At 37.2% G+C, this 27,579-nt stretch overlaps 2 protein-coding genes across 15 annotated transcripts in view; one reads left to right on the plus strand and one right to left on the minus strand.

The window, feature by feature from the left end:
- Swt1 (SWT1 RNA endoribonuclease homolog) overlaps positions 1-9,559 on the minus strand; it is a 91,429-nt gene extending 81,870 nt beyond the window's left edge. The window contains exons 1-3 of one of the 11 annotated variants that reach the window (XM_046462670.2): positions 9,428-9,559; positions 4,502-4,591; positions 1,701-1,784 (exon numbers count right to left, since the gene is read on the minus strand). In XM_046462670.2, the coding sequence (XP_046318626.1) occupies positions 1,701-1,784; positions 4,502-4,582 (165 nt within the window). In that variant the 5' untranslated portion in view covers positions 4,583-4,591; positions 9,428-9,559. Of the gene's footprint in view, positions 1-1,700; positions 1,785-4,501; positions 4,592-5,033; positions 9,282-9,427 lie in introns of those variants that run through there. The other 10 variants (XM_046462674.2, XM_046462669.2, XM_046462671.2 and 7 more) reach the window with 10 other exon arrangements.
- A 199-nt stretch (positions 9,560-9,758) lies between these two features.
- The window catches only part of Trmt1l (tRNA methyltransferase 1 like), a 28,059-nt gene continuing 10,238 nt past the window's right edge, over positions 9,759-27,579 (plus strand). The window contains exons 1-10 of one of the 4 annotated variants that reach the window (XM_046462677.2): positions 9,761-10,204; positions 11,657-11,800; positions 13,528-13,638; positions 15,183-15,296; positions 18,594-18,658; positions 19,930-20,059; positions 21,708-21,831; positions 22,297-22,376; positions 25,556-25,805; positions 26,154-26,366. In XM_046462677.2, the coding sequence (XP_046318633.1) occupies positions 9,985-10,204; positions 11,657-11,800; positions 13,528-13,638; positions 15,183-15,296; positions 18,594-18,658; positions 19,930-20,059; positions 21,708-21,831; positions 22,297-22,376; positions 25,556-25,805; positions 26,154-26,366 (1,451 nt within the window). In that variant the 5' untranslated portion in view covers positions 9,761-9,984. Of the gene's footprint in view, positions 10,205-11,656; positions 11,801-13,527; positions 13,639-15,182; positions 15,297-18,593; positions 18,659-19,929; positions 20,060-21,707; positions 21,832-22,296; positions 22,377-25,555; positions 25,806-26,153; positions 26,367-27,579 lie in introns of all 4 variants that reach the window. The other 3 variants (XM_046462676.2, XM_046462679.2, XM_046462678.2) reach the window with 3 other exon arrangements.

A 27,579-nucleotide genomic window follows, 5' to 3' on the forward strand; every position in this document is an offset into this window, starting at 1 on the left:
TAGGGAGACCCTCTATCAAAATAAAAAATAAAAAGGCTAGAGATATAGTTCAGCGGTATCTGAATGGCCCTGATTTAATCCCAACATTGGAGGGGCAAAAAAAAAAAAAACTGAAACAATAGTTTACTTATAGTCATGTGTCACACTTCAGTCATTGAGACTACTTATGATAGTGATCTCATAAGATTATAGTTAAACTGGAACAAGAATGCACAGCTGAAAAAGGGCAAGAGAAAAGAAAGTTGAAGAATAAAAAGAACTCCCATTAACATTCTCAGTGAAGTTTAGCAGCAGCTTTTGCAAATTTCAACATGCTATTTTAAAATCTAAAAACACAGACTCCAATACCAAAAGGTTTCCATTACTAGAAAGGAACATTTACGGTGTATAATCTATTTATAAGCAAATCTAAGATTAAAAAAAGAAACAAACCAAACTACAATGGAACAAGATACAACCTGATAAATGCTTTTAGGTGAGTAGGAGGAAGAAGTAAAAACAGATATTGGTGTTCCACTGGCTGTTGGGAGCCACTCTGGACAGAAGATATGTGCACACCTTTAAGTCTTGAGTAAAGGGGTACTGAAGAGTAATTGCACCCCATAATACGCTGTGTTTTGCCTCCACACTTAGATAAGGAAGATGTGGCTCCAGGAGTGGGCGTCACCCAATGGGGTTGAATTATACCCACCTGTTCCTTTGTAATTCTACACCTTTGCCTTTTTGGGATAGAATGTTCCATGGAACCTCCCCTTGTGTGTCTCCTATATAAGAATAAAGAATTCCAGTGGCTCACTCTCTTTCCAAGGAACCCTAAGGTCACAGAGTCATCCCCAGATTTTGAAAAGGTACTTCTGTGTGTTTGCGAGCTTTCTTTGCTGTTAAATTGTTGTTATGGATCCCTTAGCTACACTCAGTTGCAGAGAGTATGGACGTAGAGTCAAGACATAAATACTGCGAGCTGGTGAGAACATGCAGGTGGCAGACCTCCAGCAAGCTGGTTTAATGCGGAAGAGGTTACAACTTATATAGGGTGCATCCTCCAATCATACATAAGCAAGGTTACCTAACATTTAGAAACCAATCATCTTATGATCAATGTAACTGCACTATGAGGAAGCTCTAGATATTGCTAAGTAGTGGAAGGCTGTCTGGAAGGATCATTGTCCCTATGAAAGGGGGCCTTATGAGTTGGGGGAATCGTGCCCTGAGGCCCTTGTCTCTCAGTTCCTTGGCAACACTAACTCAATCACTGAGAATGTGGTTTTGTTCAACGGCTTGCTAGAGCAGAGTGCCCCATCCTGCAGGTATGCCCGTCAGGCCTGTATGAGCCTAGGTTGTCCTAGCACTCTGAGCTACTCGTAGCTGCTAGCTGCAAGCAAAAGTTACTCCCACATTAAATTACTGGAATAGTCAAGTTTTGTGAACCCAGCATATGTCGCCAACTTGGATAGATGTCAATAACTGGCCATCAACGAGTATAAGAGAAAACCTTCTAACTGTACATTAAAACTTTAACATAGCCTGATACAATAGCACATGCCTGTAATCCCAGTATTCAGGAGGCTGAGACAGGAGAAAAGCTTGAGCCTAAAAATTCCAGGCAAGCCTGGGGAATATAGTGAGATCCTTTAAAAATAAATGAAGAAATAAATTTAATAGACATAATTTTTATTTAATTATGATATCTAAACACTCACCAGTTTCCTACTCTCTGATGAAACTGATTTCACAGAGTAAACTGAACTAGTAGAACTTGCTGAGGTGTTTTTCTTTTTCTTGTCCTAAGTGCCATTTGGGGGGGAAAAAAAAGAGAAAAACAATATAAAAAAGTATTATTTCACCATTATTATAAATTGACATTCCCATTCCATACTGAACTTGAGAATAACATTTAAAGAAATATAAACTTTAGTAAGAAAAAAAGGAGACTCAACTGGCAGGAAGATTTAACAAGAAATCATAAAGCTCTGGGGGCTCTTATGAGATGGATACAGGTGTAAGAGCAAGCAGCTCAGGTAAGAATGCTGTAAGGTGGCACTGCCATGGTGGGAATCAGTCTTCTACAAAGCAAAAACATACATTTGTTATTTTTCTCTGGATCTTGAATTCAATAGGCCAAGGAAAACCTTGTTTGCAGTACCTACTCAAAGGACACTGGGTGCAGGACTGACCACTCCAACACACCAAGGCTAAGCAAAAGCAGATTTATTGTCCAGAATCTGACAGGCTGCCTCTGTGCAGAGACAACAGCAGCAGATTTCCTTTGAGCCAAACTTTTATAAGTCAGAATCTAGGTCATGCATTAGGGGAGGGTTTAACCCTTGCTGTTGCAGGTAAAGAGCAAGATTCAAAACTCCAAAAACCACAAGGGGAGGGGACAGGAGGGGCAAGCACATGGCTGCCAAGTTCCCAGAACTGGCAACCTCTGCATATACTTGGAAAGTAGGCTAATGTCTGTGAGCATTGTGGTGAGAGTACAGGTGGGCCGGGGTATCAGCTTCTATGTGAGTGGGCTCTTGCAGGAAGGTGGGGGGCAGGGCGAAGTATCTGGGCAGAATGGGGTCAGCTTGACCTAACTTTCAAGTCAGCCTATAGTTATGTTAACAGGTTAACACCTATCATGTACCAAAGACATACCAGACAGTGGGCAGAGAGTAATTAAAATAATAATAATAATAATAACAAACTCCCCTGGCTCCATAAAGATTAAAATCTAGTAAAGGAATTTATAAATAAATAAGCAATATATTTAGTGTGTTATATTATGCTATGGAATAAAACTATGCAGAGAAAGAGGATAGGAAAGGCTGGGAGCTGGAAGGGGGAGTTGCAATTTTATAGAGTCGTCAGAAAATACCACTTGATAAACTGACATCTGAATGGAGACCTAAATGAAGTGAAGAAATAAACCATGTGAATACCTGGAGAAAGAGTGTTCAATTCAAAGGAATACAAGAAAGGGCAAAGCCCCAGAAGCAGGAATGTGTCTAGCTTGCTGGAGCAATAAAAAGGAAGCCATGGGGTGAAGAGCAAAGGGAATAGTGATGAGGAGATAACATGGGGAGAGCTGGTGGTTTTGGCAGCCCCAACAAGGACTTTAGCTTTACTTTGGATGGCATGGAAAACCAATGGAGGTAGAGTGACATGATCTGACTTAAATTTTAATAGGACCATACTACAGCTTTGTGAAGTGGCAGTATTATAACCAATGAGGTTTATCAGAGGCATGATTATTGCTAATTCATAGGACCATACTGACGGCTATGTTAAGAACAGACAATGATGCAGGGTCAGAATGTGGCTGGTGAACTAGCATTGAGCATTAGCAGAACCAGGAGAAGAAAGGAGGAGGAAACTCTTGCCCTTTGGGTTTCCAGGTGAAGCACAGGCCTGATCTGGGGTAGAGCTGGTGTCAAAATCAAAATTCAAAGTAACATCTTGGACTGGCTTATTGCTGAGCTGAAACTGTATTGTTACCTCAAGTCTATCATGTAAATGTGAGAGAAAAACCATGAGCCTGCTAGTTTTCATTTAGAAGCAAGGCAGGATTTCTTCACTATATGCACTTCTAAGGTTTGGTAAGAGATAAAATTATCTTTTGATTACAAAAAAAAAAAAAAAAGAATAGACCATGAGGCTGCAAAGAAAGAGGCAAGGAGATCAACTGAGAAATCATTGGAATGAGTCAGACTCAGTGTCGCACACCTATAGTCACAGTGACTCTGGAGACTAAGGCAGGAGGATCTCAAGTTCAAAGCCAGCCTCAGCAACAGTGAGATGCTAAGCAACTCAGTGAGACCCTGTCTCTAAATAAAATACCAAATTGGGCTAGGCATGTGGCTCAGTGTGCCCATGAATTCAATCCCCAGTAAACATTACACACCCCACCTCCAAAACATTACACACACCCGCAAAAAGAGTACAATCCCAAGGAATGCTGAGAAGAAGGAAAAGGAAGAAAATGTGGGAAATGGTCTAATGGACTTATTATTATACATATGAGGATTTAGGAGACTTAAAAGGGAAGTCAGGAATGTATAGGCAAATTACATTCCTCTGAGTAACTAAACTCTAAGCCTCAATTTCTTTTTTTTTTTTTCCCTTTAGTACTAGGGATTTAATCCAGAGTCTCATGCACCGAATTAAACCCCAGCTCTTCTTTAAATTTTTTAAAATTTTGAGACAGGGTCTTGCTACATTGCCCAGGCCGGCCTGGAACTTGCAATAGAGCTGGGATTACAGGCATGCACCACCGCACACAGTTCTAAAGCTTAATTCCTTAATTTGTATAACTGAGGTAATTAACAGTAACTACATCATAGATTTGCGAGGAATAAATAAAATAATGCAAGTAAAGAATGAGAAAAGCAAATGACTTCTCCCAGGCCGGATGGACAGAACAAAATATTGACATATCTCATTGTAAAAAGTAAGGTATATTTTTTTCATCTCACAAAATTAAATTGTAAAAAAAAGGTCATTAAATCAAAATTCTTACTTCTTCATCAAAGACTGGCAATAAGGTAGTGCCTTTTCTTTGAGACTTTTCTTCTTTTCCATAAGATTCTTTATTGGACATCTTGAAAAGCTAAAATAGAAATTAAAAATATATTATGTGTTGTTTACCAAATAAAAAGTACATTAAAAAGTATTCTTTCTGTTATATGAAGATTGGAGTTTTACAAAATTATTTCCATTTTCTAGTCATTCTCAAGATGACAAGATTCTCTCACTGTCTCACTTAACATTCTCTTTCATGAGAAGTTGCTCCTTTATCTCAGCATTATTCATCGACTTTTCAGGAATGAATCTCAAAACTATGCCATAAACCCTGACTTGTCCCTGAAATATCAGATCACCATTTTCAACTGCCTGCAGGACTATATTTTAGCACTTCTATACCTCAAAACCAATTAGTCATAAATTTTCAGTTTCCCAGACACACCCTCTGTCACTCAGTGAGGCTAAGAGCAAATTGCATAATCGTTTGAGTGCTACTTTCATTACATATAAAAACAAAGACAACTCACCCTTTTTGAGAGAGTCAAATGAAATAATGGATATAAAACGCAGCTTGCACAGGGTGGTACATAGTGGGGTCTAAATAAATACTTATGTGGTTTGTCTTTCTACTAGACATAGAGCACCAAGAAAAATACACTGTATGAAAAACTTGAGAGATGCCTGTAAATGCCTGCTGAGTGAATACCTGGATGAATTCTTCTTCCTCAGAATATTCACTCATTCTGAGCCACTTCCTGAAGGGTTACAGTGCAGCTCAGGAGGAGGCAGGGGAAATTAGCGAAGCATTAACTTCTCCTAGTAAATCCTTTCCCAAAAACAACAGGCACTGAAGGAAGCAGGCGGATACTAAGTGCTGGGCTTTGTATTTTGACCTTTCTCCCACTGCAAATTAGTCCTAAATGGAGGCACAGCAAATATCGAAACTCTGGGAAACAACAAATCCCAGAAAAAGAAAACCAGTGGGCGAGATTTGAGTACTATCTTGGAATCTGCGCTACTATCTCTCCAGGTAACAATGAGTTTCAACCTTTTTACAACTGCCTTCCTGAGTTAAAGATTTAACCTACACAACTAGCCCCTGACTGTCCAAAGGGCAAGTCCACAGTTTCCAATGATTAAACCACCTCACTGTACACTATAAAACTAAAATCCCCTCTGTAACCAACAGCTATTTCCACATCCAGAAAATGAGCCCCACGGTGCCTGAGCTGAATAAACAGCTTCACTGAATCTGTAGAGGTCTGCATCCATCATTTTGTGATTACACTCCCAACTCCTGCCTACTGCTGTTCCTCTGTTCACTTTCAATCCCAGTTTTACTTTTTCATTCATACACTAGACCAAGTCTAATCTTGTTAGGGAGGGGAAGAAGGGAGAAGATAACAGTGTTATCCTTTCTTCCCCTAGTTAATTGCTCTAGAACACACTCACTACTGTTAGCTGATAACCAAAGGAGGGGGGGGGGGCTAGAAGCTGATAACCAAAAGGGGTGGGGTAGAAGGCACACACAGCCACACCTTGCAGTCATAAACATTCTCAAATTAGTGTGCTCCAGCAGCACAGAGCAGCATCTCACACTAGGACACAGTGGCCAGGGATTGGGAACATAGACAGGTCTGTCGGGGCAGGAATAAACAAAAAGGATCTAGAAGCAAAACAATTAATAGCTGGCAGTGACACATATTGAGATTGTGAATATAACAAAGGCTAGAAACCAGGCAATTTCACTTACTACTGGTCAACCATAATGGGAATAGCTGAACTTCTACCAAAAAAATGACCAATTATACTGAAATTTTTAGAATGATTTAATGAATATCAAGAAGAAAATTTTAACAGCTAACTGAAAATCTAATAAGAAAAATTAGCAAATGAATTTTAACAGTGGTCCCTTCAACTTCTGAATATAGCCCTTGTTGTTCCAAGGCTTATTTTTTTAAAAAAGAACATTTGTTTGTTTGTTTATTTGTTTGTTTTTTAGGTCTTCTCCCCTTTCCTCCCCCCTCCCTAAAAATATTAGGGAGACAGTGTATCTTTTCTTCTCCTAGTTAATTGTCCTTGAACTCACTCACTATGGGAAGGAGATGCCTGCTGAGGATCTGGGAAATTAATATCTCCCAAATTAACAAGTGAATCCCTACATGCCAACAGGGTGCCCTGGGACCCCCTACCAGAACACATCTGGAATGTAACCTTAGAAGAGTTCCTTTAAAACCAACACCTTCCACCCTGTCCCTCCTGACAGTGAGAATCACAGCCTCAGGGACAGGATTCCCGATGTTTCTCCTTTACTAGCAAAGCAATAAAACAACTTTTTTCCTTTTTCTCATTATTAAATTAGCATTAATTGGCATTTGGGGTCAAGGACCCAGTTTTTGGTTACAGAATATTCAATACAACTTCTAAGAACAAATTCTAAATTACCCCCAATTTTTCCTTTGTAAGATAATTATGGTAATGGTTGAATTCACAGTTGACCTTCCAGCAGTAATCTTTACCCTTTCTTGTCTCAAGGATTCCATTCCACAGGTGGGGAAGGAAATGCACAACTGGGGGAAAAAAAAAACAAAAAACCCTGCAGCCTAGCATGGTGTTGGCTACAGGTAGTCCCAGGCTAAGGCAGAAGGATGGCTTAAGCCCAGGAGTTCCTGGCCAACCTGGGGCAACAGAACTTAAAGACATTCCATTAAAGACATTGCTTAGGGGCAACTGACTGATTATAAAGTTTCCTTTTACAATTTTAACTTATCATGCTGGTCTATTATTGTTGCTGTGGATACCCCAATACCAATTTAAACCTCTTACCTACAAGACACTGAAAAAGAACACTCCAGACAGTGGACTATCCAACAAAAAACATCTAAATGTTTACTGTGACAAATGTTTTCCATTTACATTAGTGTGAGATTCATATTGAATTTATGCTAATAAAAACAAACTTGAGGGGGACTCCCCTATGTGGGCCTTCACCTAGATGGCTATCCAGGATTCCTGTTGCTTAGCAATCACAAGCTCAGTAGTCCCCTCCATAAGAAACAGGGCTGACCTGTGTAACCAATAGGATACTGCCACATGGTGGCATAAGACACTGTGACTTCTGTCTTGCTGTTTTGGATTGATCAATCTAGGGAATGACACTATGTCTTAAGTGACATTGAAGCAGTCCAGGGAAAGGCCCACTAGAGAAGAATGGAGGCCTGTTGCCAACAACCAGAACCAACTGCCATGCATGTAAGTGAGCTACCTTTGAAGCATCCTATAGCCCTATCATATCTTCACATCCCTGTCAGAGATATCTTCACTGCAGCTTCATCAAAGACAAGTCAGATCCACTCAAAGGCCATTTCTGAATTTTTGACCCACAGAAACTTTAAAGTGATAAAATTATTGTGTTAAGCCACTAAGTTTTGGGATAACATGCAGCTACCAACTAACAGTACATTTCCTTAGTGTAATTCAACTTTGAAAATTCCTTCACACTTAGCAATTTTTACTAAAACACAGGCTAATATCAAATCCTTTTCATCATCTGGTTTCCTGCTGGTCTTAAATGATGTGGATGACTTACTGAATAAAAGTTTCAATAACCATCTAGTCTTTTAGAGATTGATTGGGTCAGGGGGATGTTGCTCAGTAGTAAGAGTACTTGCCTAGTATGTACTCTTACCCTGAGTTCCATGCTCAGAACGGATGGGGGAGGGGAAAAACAATTATCTAGGAATGAAAAAAATTAATTATTCTCGAGTGTTGCACTGATACAGACACAGGTGGCACTTCCACAGTTTATAATAAGTGTTCTTATTCTATTTTTAATTAACTGTTAAACAGTGGGTCGACTACATATCCAGGAATATTAATTAAAAGGGGGTGGACTAAAGGAGCTTTAGTATTATAACTCGCAGAAGCTTCGTGGGGATAGTGCTTCCATTAAACTGGGGAAAATTTTTAAAACAAACAAACAAAAAACCCTCCAAATATATTTCCTAACTAGGAAAAGGAGACCAACTTCCGGTTAGGGGTTCAAAGTGCCAAATAATCACGCGTCCTCTCCACTGGGTTCCGAAACAAGTAGGAAATAAACCAAACAACACAAGAAGCACTTAGCTTTGTTAACTAAGAAAACCGAACAGTTTGGTACCTGTGACTAAAATGGGCTTCCCTCTTCTTCCCTGCAGCTCATAACGTTCAGACCAGTCACAGGAAGGACAACCAAAAAAAGTTTTGCCCTGCCTGCTCCAGTGGGCTTACCCGAGGGGCGGGGGGGAAGGAAAATAACTAGGGAACCCTGAATGCTAAGTAAGGCTAGAAAGTAAAATTGGAGAAAAGCATGGAGGGATAAGGGGACGATTCACCGGACATACACCTTGAGATATCTGAATGCATCAATCAAGTGCCCAAAAGCTCAACACGCTTTTAGCTCTGGCTATTAAAAGCCTAAAAACAAAGCAAAACAGGGCAAAAAAACAACGTGCCAAGTACTGGACACCTACGACCACACCGCAGCGCTATTGAAAACTAAAGGTAAACAACTTAAAGGAAGAGGGGGTTGGGGTCACGACGTGGGTGAGAGTGTGATACGAAGAGCAGAGTCCAAGTCCCAGTCAGCCGGGCCGTCGGGCAGGGTAGCTTCTTGGGTGGCCCCGCGGTGATTTGGGTCACCACCAGCCCATTCCCAGACTCTTACAAGCCGCGAAAGGCAGCCCCAGAGGCAGGGCCAGGTTAGAACCACACCCTCCACGGCGCCGGGCCGACCGTGGATGCGCCCACAGAGTCGCTCCGCCCAGGCACGAGTCACTCTCGCGTCTCCAGTTCCGGCGGCGGCCCGCTAGGGTTCTGGGGGCAGACGGCGGAGGGGACCCTGCTCAGCGGCAGGCCGGCACACCCCCAGCTCCCCACTTACCAGCGCCCACCGCAGGAGCGACTCCGGAGGCCCAGGCACGGGAATGGGTCCCCGCAGGCCCGCGGCCCGCTGGGAAACGTAGTCCTGCGCTCAGGCCCAGCCTCCCGCGCGAGCGCTCCGCTGCGTCTGTTTAGACCTCCAGATACTCGCTTGGAGGGCTTGGCTTCGCCCCGCCCCGCGACGCAATGCACTCTGGGGGCTGTAGGCTCAGCTCCGTTCGCCAGCTGCAGGCGGGACGGAGGCGCTAGGTGGAAATCGAACTCTCTCACCCCATTGGACGCAGGCGCCAGCTCGCTTCTGCGCAGTCTGTGGCGGCGTCGTAACGCCTCGAGGAACGGGAAGCTCATGGGTTCTCGATTCGCTGCCTTTGGCTTTTTCTTTTCCTGCGGGCAGGGTTTGGTCACTGGTTCTTCGTCTTTTGTCGGTTGCACGCGTCCCGCCCTCCCCGGTGCTTCCCCACTCCTCGGATCTAGCCCTGTGGGCATTAACGTCAGTTCTCTCACCCCGCCGTGAGCCCCTCCCGGTCCTCGGGCGGGCCTGGCACGGAGGCGGTAACTATGGAGAACATGGCGGAGGAGGAGCTGCTACCCCTGCAGGAGGCAGCGGCCCAGGTCCCGACCCCAGCCCCGGACTCGGCTCGGGTCCCAGCTCCCGCCCCAGATTCGGCTCCAGCCTCGGCTCCGACTCCGGCCTCTGCTCCAGCCCCAGCCCTTGCCCTGGCCCAGGCTCCGGCCCTGTCCCCGTCCCTAGCCTCTGCCCCTGAGGAGGATGAAAGCAGTAAGTGCAGGAGGCCTAGATCTTTCTACCGCAGAGGAGCGAGAAAAGGCTCCCGACTGGGGAGTAGGGAAGGGGTTTTATGGGGAAAGGCAGGTTTAGGGAAATATAGGGTGGGGGAGGCGAGACCGGTGTGACGGGTAAGGGTAAAGCAGCGGTACTGGAAGAAGACACCGTAAATCTCGAGGACATTACGGTGAAGGATATGTGGAGGCCAGGGGTGCTGCAGATAGAAGGAAATAATGAGGTTAAAGCCTTCTTCGTTGAAGAGGAATTTTTATGGTATAGAAAAGGAAGTTATCCATAATATGATAGTTTCCCTCTCAGCCTAGGCTCCTTTAGTTAACTTAATCCTTTCAAATGTGACATAGAAACCGAAGCAACCTAACAGTAGATCCTGGCTGCGAAGATTTAGAAACTATTGCTGTCAGTTTTTCTGCCTTGAGATGGGCTTGTCTCTATAAAGATTTTGAAGCTAATGAGTTTGGAAGAGTCTACTCAGTCGTCTCTTTACACATAAACGTTAGTTGAGTTTTGTACATCCCAACAGCCCACCAGGAGTCAGCTGTAGAAGATAGGCCCTATTGTGCTCTGAATGTGCTTGCATGTTTTCTAAGTGGTGGTTAATACTTTTAAAAGGATCTTTTGAACATTTTAAAATGTGAAATCTAAGGCTTCGTTCCTTCAAAAAAAATTATTTTGTGGCCCATAAACTTTATACTCGTTCTGAATTCTCAAACTGTCTTAGGTTAATTCATCTTTACTACTTCTAGGGCAGTTTTGCTTTTAATGTTTATAAAACACCTGAATAAGCTGGGCGCTGTGGAGTTTGGGAGGCTGAGACAGAAGGATGGCAAGTTGGAGACCAGCCTCAGCAATCCAGGGAGACCCTGTCCCAAAGTTTAAAAAAAATAAAAAGGGCTGGGGATGTGTTGCAGTGGTTAAGCACCCCTGTGTTAAATTTCCGGTACCAAAAAAAAAAAAACTACTTGAGTCGTCTAATGGATAATAGCTTTAAAACAACATATAATTTATAGCAGATTGAGCAGTTTATCGTCAGACATCTGAGGTAGGCTCCTCCTCAAAAGATCAGAATTGTAGGTTGAATGTAAGGTCTGTTATTCCTTCATTTACCGCTGTGGTACGTGGGTAGAGGCATTATGCTTTCCTAAGTAAATAGCGTCCTGCCTCAACTACAGATTTTATCTGCTTAAGTTAATCAGAAGTGGTTCAACAGCTTTGGGAATGCACGTTTCTCCACTTCTCCTCATTAAGATTGCCTTAAACATAGTATTTACTTATATATTTTAAAAGTGTATGTGATTTAAAAAATGTGTATGTCCACCGTTTGGGTAACCTGAAAATGCATTGCTGGGACAAATTAATGATTGAGAAATCTGAAGTACATTAGAACTAAAATTCATATTAATCACATTTTTAAAAATTATTTTTTAGACAGTCTAGTTAGTCCTTCCAACTCAATTGTAACTAGGCAAGATGAAGATGGTGTTTCTGAAATAGATTTGAAAATTAAGGAGAAAGTAACAAAGGTTGTTGAAGAACCTCCTAGCAACTTGGACTCATCTAATTTAACAAAAGGTGTGCCTGTTGACTTCTGGATTATTAGTATGTTACAAAAAGCAAGTTGGCTGATTTAAGTACAGATTTCATGATGATATCTACTGTTTTAAACCAGAAAGTGATTTCAGAGATGTTTACAGGAATATTACGAATTTTCAGACAGGTCTTTGACAGTTTTCTTCAATTGTGGACCACAGGATTTTCTGTTCTCTAATTTTCTGAGGTCTTTCTCTTTTTTTAACAGAATAATTTCAATGAGTACATTTTTATATAGTTCTGTCTTGTTTCACATATACAGCTCTTTGAACTATGAAAGCCAAAAGTCTTTATTGTTACAAATGTGATGGGTTGGTTTATATGCATGTTTTCATATCTTGACTTTTAATGTCTTACCTATAAATTTCCTTTATTGTTCTGTGGTACTGTGGATTGAACCCAGTAGTGTCCTGACAATGAGACACATCTCAGACTCTTTTTATTTAGACTCAAGGTCTCAATTGCCCAGGCTGGCCTCAACCTTGTGATCCTCCTGCCTTAGCCTCCCAAGTTGCTGGGATTGTGGGTGTGCATCACTGTGCCTGGCCTGACCTAGCAGTTGAAACTGTATTTAATCAAATTTTTTTCTGGTTTTGACAAATTATATCTCATTAAAATTTATTTGAATAATACCTAGAAAAAAAGTTAACCAATGTTTGTTGCTCTTTGTTTTTATTCAATTAAAAATAAAGTGGAAAACCATATTTTTAATAAACTTGAACAGGAATGTTTGTAGTGCTAAATTGATCCCCAAATTATTGATGCAGTGTGCTTCTGCTTCATCCCTAATAATTTTTTTTAATTGTTTAATAAATTTCAGTGCATGCTCTGTCAAGTTCCTGCACTAACCATTAAACCAATGAATAAGGCATAGCCCCTATTTTATTGCTGATTTGTGAGGAAAGACAGATAATAACACAAATTATATAAATGAGCCAGGTGTGGTGACACATGCCTGTAATCCCACTGCTGGTTGAGGCAAATTGAGACCATCCTGGGCCACTTAGACTATCAAAATAAATTTTAAAAAAGAGTTGGTGGCACAGCTCAGGGTTAGCAGCTTGCCTAGCACGTTTTAGGCCCAGAGTTCAATCCCTAGTACCACAGGCAAAAAATGTTTTGTTTTTTTTTTTTTTAAATTAAACAAATGAGTGAACAAGTGAACTGAGAATGAAGTTTATGGAGGAATAGTTGGGAAGGTCAGAGTGTCAAAAATTGTTTAACATAACAATTTATATATTCTCCTTTCTCTTTAGGAGCTTTATCTGTTAGCATATGGAGCTATATTGGGCTCCCACTTTGTAAATTTCCCTTTTCTTTGGAATGCAAATATATTCAGGGTATTTCTGTGCTTAGATGAAATTTTAATTTGCTTTTTCTTTCTTTTGATTTTTTGTTTTGTTTTTTTGTTGTTGTTGTTGTTTGTTTATTGCCAAAGTTCTTGAAAAAATAATTACACTAATTTTCTGAATTTCCTTTCCCCTTTCAATCTCATTTCTACTCCCAAGCACCTCAAGCTTTTTTAAAGGTCACCAGACATGCTACATACTAAATCCAGTAATCTTTTCTTGGTCTTTGCAACTGTTTGTAACATTTAGTATTAATACTAAGCAGTTTCTCTTTTACAGCACTTCTTTGGCTTCTCTGTTGTCCTGAAACTAAAAAACAAATTGTTAAAAAATAATTTTATAACTCAAATTTCTTTTCAGAGAGACACATCTCAATTCAAAGGCAGCTTGGTGATCTGGAGAAGTTAGCTTTTGTAACTGAAGGGGATTTTGATTCTGCCAATTCATTGAACTCAGATAATCTTGATACAGGTATGTTGATTGATTGATTGATTGTGTCTCTATCTGCCCCCTGTCCCCACTTACTTTCTGTTGGGTTGTCATCTTTCAGCTGATTGCCAGTTTCCTAAGAATAGACTTGTTTAAGGGCTGTGATTAAAGCTTAGTGGTAGAGCACATGCTTAGCATGGACGAGGCCTTGGGATCCCTAACACTGCAAGAGAAAGAGAACAGACCTTTTTATTCTTATTTAACTAGAATAGTAAAATTTTGAAAATATTATTCAAGAAATTGGTAGCTTCTATGTGCAAAGGTGCTGTGAAATAAGTTAATTCATAACTCCTCAAGGAAACTACAAACTCTTGGTCTTTCAGGGCTGTGTATTCTGTAAATTAGGAATTACATGGCTACAAGTTAACAGAGATCCCCAGAACAGCATTTTAAATAATATGTAAAAGTCCCAAGATAGGCAGTGTAGTAGGGCTGGTTGGAACATTTTGCAGTGTTGTCAGTGCCTCCTCTTTTTCTGCTTTACTAAGATCACCTCATGGTTTGTTTGTTTTTGTTTTTAAATATTTTTAGTTGTGGATGGACACAGTACCTTTATTTATTTATATTTACGTGGTGCTGAGGATGGAACCCAGTGCCTCACACGTGCTAGGCAAGTGCTCTCCCACTGAGCTATAACCCTAGCAACCTCATGGTTTTTTGGTGGGTTTTTTTTTTTTTTTTTTTTGAGGTAGGCAGTATATATAAAAACATAAATTGTGCCTGTTTTTTGTTTTTTTTTTTAAATTGGAGATTGAACCAGGGGCACTTTACCACTGAGCTACATCTCCAGCCCATTTTACTTTTTATTTTGAGACAAATTCTCGCTGCATTTCCCAGGTGACTTCAAACTTGTGATTCCCCCTGGCCTTAGCCTCCAGAGTCCCTGGGATTACAGATGTGTAATGCACTGTACCTGGCTAAATTTTATGTACCTATTCTTGTATTGTGCTGTATGTGAAAAATATTTGTTAGACTAAAAATTATTAAATGAGTTATTGTTTAGTTCTGTAGTTTTTATTGCTCTAATCCTGAATTAAGATTTAATTGTTTTGTACACTATAAAAGTTTTTAATTGCGATACATTGGATTTCTAATTAATTAGTAATCCATAATCTAAGGAGTATGTGAATAAAGAATGATGAACTTATATGTTCAGCAATACAGTGAAATTCAAGATACAGTGGTTCTAACCATGCCCCCCACCATCTCAGAATACCAGTTATATTGGGTCTCATCTACTCTTTCACTTCCTTCTTCCATTTTACAAACTTCCTCAGTGTTAACTGACGAAGGGATAAGTGGTACATATGTGTATCATTTTCTCAACTTCTCTGTTCCTAGTAGCAACGGAGATATCAGCTAGCCACAGAAAGGGGAACTAAAGAATTAAAAAAAAAGTCAAGGGTCATTTGCTAAAAAGTAGGAGGGGAGCATGGGAAAGTTCCCTTTTGCCTCTTTTATAGCTGAATCTAGGCATTAATAGCTAGTATATTCTGGTGCATTTTTGGGTCTTGTTACTTTTTCAGGAAACAAACAAGTTTGTCCATTGTGCCCTAAGGAAAAATTCAGAGCTTGTAATAGTCATAAGCTTCGTCGTCATCTTCAGAATTTACACTGGAAAGTCTCAGTTGAATTTGAAGGTTAGTATTTTTGTGCTGGCTAAAAAAAAAATGACATACATGAAATTTATTATTATTACTAGTCTTGGAATTTTATTGTGAACATGATCAAACAGTTTCAGTTCAAAATTATGAAGGATTTAATGCCCCTTATTAAATAAGATAATAGCTTTATAGGCAATAGATACAAATGATACAATTTAGTTACACAAACATTTATTAGGCATCTATTCTATACTAGGTACTCTGGCCCTGGGAGTCCATAGTGTTTATTGAACAGTGTTTTAATAAATTACACTTTTCCATTAGTAGTAAAACAACTTCCATTTTACACATAATTTTGAAGGCAAAGTAAATGTACCAAAACAATAAAATAAAACAAAACTACTGGAAAAAAATCTTTTTATTCCTGATGGCTTAAGAAACTAGAGTTAAGAGTACTTAGTAGTTGCAAGAGAAGATTTGTGTTTCGCGAACTAAATCTACATAAGCATGAACATAGGAAGAATTAAAGGAGTAGTGTCAGTGCTTGCTTGTTGTGGGTCATTTCAGGAGTTACTGAATCTGGTATTCTTTATGAAAGCTTTGAGTATTAAAATACAGTATAGTAGTGATGAGAGGGGAAGGGGGAAAGGAAGGACAACAGAATAAAATAGACATTATTATTGCTGTATGTATATTTGTGACTGACTGCATGACCAATATGATTCTGCAACCTGTACACTCAGAAAAATGAGAAATTATACCCCATCTGATTCAAATGTAAGATATGTCAAGATCATTGTACTGTCATGTGTAACTAATTAAAACAAATTAAAAAAAATAAAAATAAATAAATTACAGTATAGTTTAAAAGAACTGTAAATTAGTAACACTGGAATTCATCAGAGTTGTTGCCAAATTCTTCTGCGCTTTCACATGTTTTGTTAAGTAAGGATTTTTCTGTTACTGATAATGATATTTCCCCTAATTTGTGAGAAACAATAAAATGCTTTACAAGGAGGGGGAAAAAAAGAAGAATACTCAGATTATAGCTGGGTAACTAGCACATGCCTATAATCCCAGCAGATTGGGAGGCTGAGCTAGGAGGATCTCGAGTTCCAAGCCAGCCTCAGCAAAAGGGAGGCATTAAGCAACTCATTGAGACCCTATCTCTAAATAAAATATTTTAAAAATAGGGCTGGGATGTGCTTCAGTGGTTGAGTGCCCCTGAGTTCAATCCCCAGTACCCCCCTAAAAAAAGAATACTCAGATTATTCTGGGTTATAAGATAAATATTCTGAAATCATTGCCTTTCTCTCCTATAAGAGAAAGAATTGGAATCATGAAAGAAGTTAAAAGTAACCAAGGGAAAAAAGTCACAGCTAATCTAGCCTAAGTAATATTTACATTTTAGAGTAGGTAATGCAAAGGAGATCTGTAAAAGAAGATTTTAAAAGGTGGGAAAAGAATCAGGATGGTGCTGATCATAAATGAAAAAAAGAGTGTATAATGGCAAATATAGTATGAGACAAAGAAGATGAAGCCTAAGAAAAAATTGAAGGCAGCACTATTAAACTGAGTGTCAAAGACTTTAAATGACTAATAATCCCAGATTAAATATTCATTACAAGACTAGAATTCAAGTCTGAATCTTCTGTATTTATTTATATCTATCAATCCCATGTATAAACTAAAGCAGTCTCATTCAAGTAATTGTGACATTACAAATACAAGGATAATCCCAATTATTCTTATGTAATTCTTATGTAATATTTTTTGAGAGAATAAAATTAGAACTTTACTTGGTCGTACACAAAAATTAAATCAATGAATCAGAATCTAAATTTAAGACCTGAAACAAAATAAAAGCTTTAGGGGCTGGGGATGTGGCTCAAGTGTAGCGTGCTCGCCTGGCATGCGTGCAGCCTGGGTTCAATCCTCAGCACCACATACAAATAAAGATGTGTCCGCCGAAAACTAAAAAATAAATTAAAAAATAAAAATAAAAGCTTTAGGATAAAACACGGACAGAGCTTCACAACATTGAATTTGGCAATAATTTCTTGGGTAGGGCATCAAAAGCATAAGCAACAGAATGAAAAATAGACAAACTGGACTGCACGACAATTATTTATAAGTTTTGCACATGAAAGGACACTATCAACAGAGCAAAAAGGCAACCCAAAGAATGGGAGAAAATATTTGCTAATTACAAATCTGATAAGAGAGTAACACAGAATAGGCAACACCTCAAGCTAAAAAAACGATAACAGCAAACCCCAAACAAGAAGATTAAAATATGGGCAGGGAGGCTGGGGATGTGGTTCAGTAGAGTACTTGCCTACCATGTGTGAGGCTGGGTTTGATTCTCAGCATCACATATTATAAAAAATGAATAAAATAAAGATTCATCAACATCTAAAAAACATTTTTTAAAAAATGGGCAAAGATTTAAATAGACATTTTCCAAAGACTTACAAATGAAAATATCCCAACGTCACTGATTAGGAAAATGCAAATCAAAATACAAGATAACTACTTCACACCCATTAGAATGGCTACTCTCCAACATAAAATAAGAAGTGTTAGCAAGGATGTAGAGAAATTGTAATCCTTGTGCTCAAAAATGTAACAAATGAATGTATAAAGAAAATGTGGTATATATACAGAATGAAATATTAACTCAGCTTTAAATAAGAATGAAATCATGGCATTTGCAGGTAAATGGATGGAGCTGGAGACTACCATGCCAAGAGAAATAAGCCAATCTCAAAACACCAAAGTCTGAATGTTTTCTCTGATCTGCAGATGCTAATTCACAATAAGCTGGGGGTGGGGGTTACTTTGGATTAGGCAGAGGGGAGTGAAGGGAGGGGAGGGGGTATGGAGGTAGGAGGGAGAGTAGAATGAATCAGACATTATTACCCTATGTGCATATATAATTACATGACTGGTATAATTCTACATCATGTACAACCAGAAGAATGACAGGTTATACTCCATATATGCATGATGTGTCAGAATACATTCTACTGTCATGTATAACTAATTTGAATAAATTTAAAAAACATTCATCACTGCCTAGGAAAGCTTATGATGAAACAAGGACTGTAAAAAATATGATAAGGAAGGAAATGGAGAGGGGAAGCTGGGACTTCCCTTATCTCCAATCTTTAGGTGACAATCAAAACAGTGACCCTGGCTGTAAAGTAAAGGAATGTATTCATAAAACATCTGGACAAATCCACCTGCGCAGTAGGCTCTTACTGACAATTTTTAGTGCTAATTGAATTTTTAATGAACAATGATATGACAGCCAGCCATTCTTCATTCTAGGTTATAGGATGTGCATCTGTCACTTACCGTGTCGACCAGTAAAACCAAATATTATTGGAGAACAGGTAATTGGACATTATTATTTTTGCTTTTAAATTTAATTTTTTTAAAAAAAAATACAGTTTTTATTTGCTTTAGAACTGTTTGATTTCAACCAAAAGGCCAAGAAGTAATTTCTGACTTATGTAAAATGCTCATGTTTAACAATATAGTTTAAAATTCTGCATGTGAGTGCTTTCAGATAATCATAATAGAAAAAATATGAGATTTATGAAAACATTTTTAATTAACTTTTCATTTTATGGTTTTTAATTTCAGTTAGGTAAACTGCTCTTGTGTTAAAAATGAAAATTAAATCATTTACCAATTTTGGAATGGAGAATTTACAGAGTAATTTTTGTCTTTTAAAATAAATTTTGATCATGGAATACGAGCTTCAAATTTCTGTGAATTAGTAAATAACTTAGTATGTTTCAATTTTATATTCACTCTCCCCATGTTCTTTGAACTTTTAAGTTTGACAGAATCAACAAATTTTCTGAAATCTTAAAAGTTTTAACCAAAAAAAGCTAATGATATTCAGAATTTACCATTCCTAATTATTTTTTCTACATTTCACTCTCTGTGCCCTCAAAGTTATTTACATCTGCATGGTGATAATGTTCTATAATGGTATGATTTTACACATCTCTTCTCAAATCCACATTCAGTGATGTTGCATTTGTATTTTGAAATCTGTCACAATTATGGCTTGAAATTGGCCATGGTACAGTATACCGTAGAAATTGGCAAACACTAAAGTGAGGGCTTTATTTTCTTGAAGAGTCAGTTAAACATTTACCAGCATACATCTGCTAGCATTTGTAAGTGCAGCTTATAGAAAATACCTTAGAGTTATTTCCTGAATAGAAAGAATGTGGAAAACTAGGAAATTAAATTTAGTAAGGAGCTGGGTGGGCACTGTGGCTCACGCCTATAATCCCAGCAGCTTGGGAGTCTGAGGCAAGAGGATCGAAGGTTCAAAGCCAGCCTCAGCAACTTAGCAAGATTATAAGCAACCTAGTTGAGACCCTGTTTCAAAAAGTAAAAGGACTGGGGATGTGGCTCAGCGGTTAAACACCCCTGGATTCCATTCCTGGAACCCCTCAAACACCACCTCCTACTCCCCACCCACAAAAAGAGAAAGTAAATTCTGTAAGGAAGTTAGGATTCTTTAACAGTCATATGGCAAAATGATCATTATCTTCTATGCTATTTAACCCAAGACACTAACGTATTTGCAACTTTAAACTTCTGTTTAATTGTCTTAGTAACTTATTCAAATTCTGTTTGATAGATATTCAGTAAAATGGGAGCCCATTATCATTGTATCATTTGTTCAGCAACAATCACCAGAAGGACTGATATGCTAGGACACGTTAGGCGCCATGTGAATAAAGGAGAGACTAAGTCCAGGTATATTGCTGGTAAGTTAAGCATCTCATTAACGTATTAACATGTATATTTTTAAATAATGGTCCTGTTATTTTTTTTCCCCAAGAACTTAGGCATATAAAATACACTGATTTAGTGAAAAAATTTGGTTGACTACCAATCCTTTATTTCACATTTTGTTTTCTTTCTGTAAGGTTTCCAGTAACATTCAGCTGTTCTCAACAGATACATTTAATTAATGATGTAAAAAAATGCAAGTGACCCTCAAGTAAATATAGGTATCTTAATTAAACGTTATAAAATTATAGGGTTTTTTCTTTTTTTTTTTAATATATATTTTTTAGCTGTAGTTGGACACAATACCTTTATTTTATTTATTTTTATGTGGTGCTGAGGCTCGAACCCAGGGCCTTGCACATACTACATGAGCACTGTGTTGCTGAGCCACAACCCCAGCCCTAGAATTATATTTCTAATAACAAATTTTATATAAATATATAAAACTTGTTGTGCTTAATTTGGAAAACTGGGAAAAGGATGCAGAGTGAAATAAAAACCTTTTTCCTGATACAGAATCATCTATAGCTTGTCAGCCTTTCTCATAAAGGATCTCATTTCTTCCCCCTCCCCACATTATGTGTCTTATTTCTTGATATTTAAAACATGCACAAATGTACACATCAGTATATCATTTGAGTTTATACCCAAAGGATTCTAATGTTGGGCTGGGGATGTGGCTCAAGCGGTAACGCGCTCGCCTGGCATGCGTTCGGCCCAGGTTTGATCCTCAGCACCACATACAGACAAATATGTTGTGTCCACTGATAACTAAAAAATAAATATTAAAATTCTCTCTCTCTTTAAAAAAAATTATTAAAAATATTTTTTAAAAAGGATTCTAATGTATATTAAATGTAGAGTCATTTTTTCATTACTTGGTAGCCATTTGAACATAATTTGTATTTAAAAATATCATGAGAAAATTAGAGTCTAAAGTCCAGTATGCTCTGGAAACACAATGATTCCTTTTTTTTTTTTGGTATCAGGTATTGAACCTAGAGGTACTTAACTACTGAGCCACATCCCCAGCCTTTTTTTGTATTTTGTTTATTAGAGACAGGATCTCGCTGAATTGCTTAGGGCCTTGCTAAATTGCTGAGGCTATCTTTGAATTCTCTATCTTCCTGCCTCCGCCTCCCCTGGGATTACAGGTTTGCGCCACCACACCTGGTTCCTAGGAAACAGTGATTCTTACTCAGCTATACTGGCTGGTAGAATGCAACCATACAGAGATGCTCATACTCATTTTTTCTAACAATTAGACCATCATAAAACATATTTAGCAGCCGTATAAAAACAGTGTTATTTGCTGAATCATAGAGGTATTTTAGGATTTCATGCTATCTTAAAATGATTGTCCTTAGATATCATAGTACAGATATGTAGGTATGTTATACAGTCAAGATTTTAAGTGAATACACTTTCTTTCATTCACCAGATACTTACCTGGGTGCAACATTTTTTTGGAGACAGTGATGAATAAATGAGTTGTTTTGGTTTTATTATTTACCCAACTGCTTACATTAACACAAAACAATATAGTTTTTTTTCAAATGTATGTTGTTTTAGATGTTTAGAATAACTTTGTTTGTTCCTGAAATCTTTTTTTTTCAATCTTAGCTTCTACTGCTAAACCATGTACTGAAATTTTGAAAGAAACAGACACAGATGTACAAGTTTGTCCTAACTATTCTATACCTCAGAAAACAGATTCCTATTTTAATCCCAAAATGAAACTAAATCGGTAAGATAATTTTTTTTAAAGGGGTTATGGGCTATTTCAAATCATTACAGATATCTTTTTTTTAACCTCTATGGTTCTAATGTATTAAACTTTAGGTGCAGACTACCAATCTAGTTTTTTGTTTGTTTTATTTAGTGTGTGTGTATGGTTCTTTGTTTTGTTTTTGTCAGAAAGTTAAATTGGCCTAATTTTATATAATTAATGAATAGGCTGCACTTTCATAGGCCAGTTTTATTAATAAGTAAATGAAGAAAGTTATTAGATAGAACTTAATTAAATTCATAATTTAATTTCTTAAGTTTTTTATGCTATTAAAATGGGGATATATTTTATTGCTTCTCTTTTCAAAATAGTTTGTACAGTAACTAGAGACCCCCTCCAATTCTCACTTTTCTTAAATGAAATAAAATCTACAATAATGAAGCTATAATCTCGTAAAATTACCTTTATATTACTTTCTTCTAGACAGCTGATATTCTGCACATTGGCTGCTTTGGCTAAGGAACGAAAACCTCTGGAATGTCTAGATGCCTTTGGAGCGACTGGTAAGGAAGGAAGTATTTTTGGAATCCCATTTTCTTTCTCAGTTTTTTACAGTGTCTTTTTCTAGAAAATATATAGTTTTTATTTTTATTTTTTTTTAGTTATAGATGGACACAATACCTTTATTTTACTTTCTTTTATTTTGTACTCGGGATTGAACTTAGGGGCACTCTACCACTGAGCCACATCCCCTATCCTATTTCGTATTTTATTTAGAGACAGGGTCTCCCTGAGTAGCTTTCTGCCTCACCATTGCTGAGGCTGGATTTGAATTCATGATCCTCCTGCCTCAGCCTCCCGAGTTGCTGGGATTATAGGCGTGCACTGCCGCTCCCAGCTTTATTTGTCTATTAAGTATATACAAAAGCAAAGAGTATAATTAATGACTCCCTGTGTGTCTTATCACTCACTTCAGAAATAATCACCTCATACTTAGTCTTGTTTTATCTGTTTCCCCATACCCCACACCTCAGTTGCTCAATCCCCATTAATATGGAACAAACCATGTATGTGTTATTTCATGTAAATATTTAAGTTGGATGTCTAAAAGAGAATTTTTTTAAATAAATAAAACTATAATACCATTATCACACCTAAAAAAAATAAGAATAACTCTTTAATATCACCAGTTGTATATATATGCCCAGTTTTGTTTTTAAAAGTTCAAATCAGAATCTAGACTATGTATTTTGTTTGCTGTTTAACTCTTATTAGAGTGTGTGTTAATTATATATGTCTGTGTGTGTGTGTGTGTTAATTATTTCTTGATATAACAGGTCTTTTGACCTATAGAGTTCTGACAGTCTAGATTTTGCTGATTGTATTGCTATGGTTCATATAACATTTTCCTTTCTCTCTTGTATTTTTGTAAATTGATGGTTTCAGAGCTGGGGAGATAACTCAGTTGATACAGTGCTTGCCTTGCATGCAAAAGGCCTGGTTTTTCAATCCCTAGCACCATAAAAAAATAAAAATAAATAAACTGATGGTTTGGTCAGATTCAGTTATAAATTATTTTTTCAAGAATGCTTATTTTCGGGCTGGGGATGTGGCTCAAGCGGTAGCGCGCTCGCCTGGCATGCCTGCGGCCCGGGTTCGATCCTCAGCACCACGTACAAACAAAGATGTTGTGTCTGCCGAAAAACTAAAAATAAATAAATAAATTTAAAAAAAAAGAATGCTTATTTTCTATAATCAGGAAGCAACTGATGACTCTTTTTTTTGTGTGTTGTAATAACCATTGCGTAGCCTTCAACTTTGAAAGTCATTCTTCTTCCCAAGAGATTTTTTTTTAATATTTTTTTAGTTATACATGGGACACAATATTTTCATTTTGTTTATTTTTTTATATGGTGTTGAGGATCAACCCCAGTGCCTCACATGTGCAAAGCAAGAGCTCTGCCATTGAGTCACAACCCCAGCCCCCCCAAGAGATTTTTAACAATAGAGAAAAGATAAGGGAAACAGTAGATGGTTTCTTAATAGCCACTTGTACCCAGTTCAAGGCTTTCTTCATAAAGAATTTAGGATTATGCTCTTAGCAAGCATGAGGAATCTCTCCTTCCTATGCTCCTCTCCTTGGTGAAAAACAGTGATTAAAAGCATGGATTATAGAGCCAAACTGCCTGGGTTCAAGTCCCAGCTTCATTATGTACTAGTTGTATGACCACAGTAAATTGCTTATGTATAGAAGTGGAGTAGTGGAGGAGACAACACCAGTATGCAACTTCTAGCAGTGAAGATTTAAGTAAATTAATATAGTTAAAGTCATTAGAACAATACCTGTTAAGTAGAAAATGCCATGAAAGCATTGAGGATCACCTTTATTATATTATTACTACTGCTACTACCAACACCTTCATTGGTAATGTCTCCGTGCAAATAGGGTAAAAGTAATGAACTAACACTTCTGAGTCACCTAACTACGAAAATTGAATAATTTTTTGCTCCTCTTTTCCTCTCTACTCTCGTCAGATCAACTCAGCCACCACATCTCTTGATTTTTCTTTGGTACTATAACTCACTCCTTTTCCAAGTGTATTTTAGTTGTCTTTAATTAGTACCCTGGTTTATAATCTGTCTCTTCCCTCTAATTTGTCTTCTGTATTACTGCCAAACAGCCATTCCTCTGAAGAACTACATTAATATTGTTACTTCTCAATCAAAAAAGTCATCTATCTTTACTACCTATAGTCCATACTTCTCAAATAGCAATTTAATATTCTTCATAATCTGATCCCAACCCACTATTCCAAATCTATGTTCCCGTGTTTTTCCTTACACGCCCTTTTTCTTTACTCTTGTTTTTAATCTGAAATTATTAAAGCTGATGTCTAAGAAAGATTTTTCTCAGCCTTTTCTTTTTAATGTGTCTTCATAACCTTATATCTGGGTTTGTAGCTGCCATATGCATATTTACCATGTTAATGAGGACATTAGAACTTATGAGAATATGTAAAGGCCTTAATGCACAGTAGATAAGAACTTTTTCCATTTATGAGACACATGCATGGAGAAAATGGTCACTGTTTCTAATACATAGGGGCGTTCTAATCGAATTGGTTGTGTTTATGTCTGTTACTTATGACTAATCCTGTCAGTATGCAAAGCCTGTGAGGAGGGGAATTCTTGGTCTAAATTCTTGATTATTTGCTTATATGTACAAGTTCTTTTGAACTCACAGTGATGATTTTGTGCAGTATTTGAAAATCGCTATTCTAGAAAAGTTATTTTTTTATATTTTGGCATGTGAAGGTAAACTTCAGCAGGACAATGTCACCCTGTCATTCTCCCTTCCAGCAGAGTATCCCCACAGTTGTTATTATTATATAATGAGTTTCTCTTTAAGATTTTGTTTGAAATACTATTCCATTGTAAGAAAAAAAAAAACAGTGATAATAACAACCAATTCTATAAAATAAAATTTTAAAAGTACATGGAACATTTATTTGAACAAGGTTCATAAAAAGTGTATTGTAAGAAGTATTAAAAATTTTAGGCAAATTTTTGTGTTAACTTCTTGAGAAAATTTTTTTAAGAAAGTAAAATAAGAATTGTTCATGAAAATACTAAGATTTTTGAAGGAATTTGATTTATATATAAAAATATATTCTTTTCATACTGTTTTTATTCTTTAGTTATTATAATTTAAAAACTAGTTATCTTCTCCATTTTCCCTAAGGAATAATGGGATTACAGTGGGCAAAGCACCTTGGAAATGCAGTCAAAGTTACAATTAATGACTTGAATGAAAACTCTGTGACATTGATTCAGGAAAACTGCCATTTAAACAAATTGAAAGTGGTGGTAGACAGTAAGGAAAAGAAAGAGGGTGATGATATTCTTGAAGAAGGAGAAGAAAATCTTGGTAATATTAAGGTGACCAAAATGGATGCCAATGTACTGATGCATTTAAGATCTTTTGATTTCATGTAAGTGAAAAAGATTTTCTATGTCACTTGTTAAACTGACCTGGACATTTGGGTTGGGGGAAGGCGGAGTTAAATTAATTTATTGTTGTTGTTTATTTAAATTAATACAGCTTTTTACATTGGCTTAAAGTATGCGATAAGAAAACTTTCTAGCATTTTTAGCCTGATTTATGATTTATATTTCTGATCTATGATATAACTACTTTATTATTTTAAAAACAGAACCATGTATTTTAAATAGATTGTAAGGTACTTTTGAATCATAAAATCTTATTAGAAATAATTACAGGGGTATGATTTTGGTTACTAATATGAGTTTAAATATGTCTATATTCTTTCTGATTTTAGACACCTAGACCCTTTTGGAACATCAGTAAACTATCTAGATTCTGCATTCAGAAATATAAGGAACCTTGGCATAGTATCAGTGACATCTACAGATATCAGTTCCTTGTATGCCAAGGCACAACACGTTGCCCGACGTCACTATGGATGTAACATTGTTCGAACTGAGTATTACAAGGAATTAGCTGCCAGAATTGTCGTAGCCGCAGTGGCGAGGTACCAGATGGCCAATCGTATACCTAATGTTTTTTCATAATGATTGAAAGAATACTACAAATGAATGCTTAGATCATGTTTTGTTTTCTTTTTGTTTTTGTTTTGGTACCAGGGATAGAACACGGGTGCTTAACCACTGAGCCACATCCCCAGCTCTTTTTACGTTTTATTTTGAGACAGGGTCTCATTAAGTTGCTCAGGGGCTTGATAAGTGCTGAGGCTGGTCTTGAACTCATGGTCCTCCTGCCTCAGCTTCTTAAGTTGTTGGGATTACAGGCATTATTTTTCAAAAAATGTGAAATAAAGATTCTGTATCCCAAATCGCTAATCTGAATTTGTTTTATTGTGTTTTTAATCTTATATTCTGTTAAACCTTATTTAAAAGTTTATATCTAAAATATTTAGTTTACTCTCCAACATGTTATTAAAATAATTAAAGTAGTAAGAAAGAAAAGATATAAGTAAAAATTAATTTCATATCTATTTATCTTAACGATTAGGGTAGATAGGAGATAGTAACATGATATGGAAAACAAAAACTTCTTAGATTTAGAGAGGATTATTTGTTTTATGTCCATTTCATCTTTATATAGTTTGAATAAAAGGATGGCTTATAAACTTTATTCTACAAAATTATCTTACAAACTAAGAAGCTTCTCATCAGAAATAACCATTGAAATGGGGAAGACTTTTTTGAGCACCTATTACTTGTAGAATATTATGCTAGAAGAACAAGAATATAATTGGAATTAGGAGTATAGATAATGAATGATTAGCCAGTTTACTAGCTCAAACACAAGTTCTACAGCATTTAGATGGAAATTCCTGCCTCAATTTAAACACAGATTAATAGACCTTTGGGGTTATCACTAATTAACTCAAAAATTCTATGCACATTTTGTGCTGCCTATAACTTACTGCACATACTTAAAACTGTTTATAATATAACAAATTCAGAAATGGTTTACCTGGTAGAACTTAATCCAGTCCAAAAAAATCTTTAATTAATGGTAGAAAAGACTTTTAGTATTCATTGTTCTCTAAATATTCAGCAGTTAGCATACTATCATGCCTATAATCAGTACTCAGTAAACGTACATAAATATATATTATTTGAAAGAAGCTTTTATAGAAAAAAGCTAATGTTAAGGACGAGAAACAAAGTGACTCTGAAAACCAGAATATATAGTCCTACGGAGAGGCTGTCATAAGG

Source organism: Marmota monax, unplaced genomic scaffold (assembly GCF_021218885.2).
Source record: "Marmota monax isolate L192 unplaced genomic scaffold, Marmota_monax_Labrador192_F-V1.1 WCK01_AAM20220418_F8-fsc00250, whole genome shotgun sequence".
Classification (NCBI taxonomy): domain Eukaryota; kingdom Metazoa; phylum Chordata; class Mammalia; order Rodentia; family Sciuridae; genus Marmota; species Marmota monax.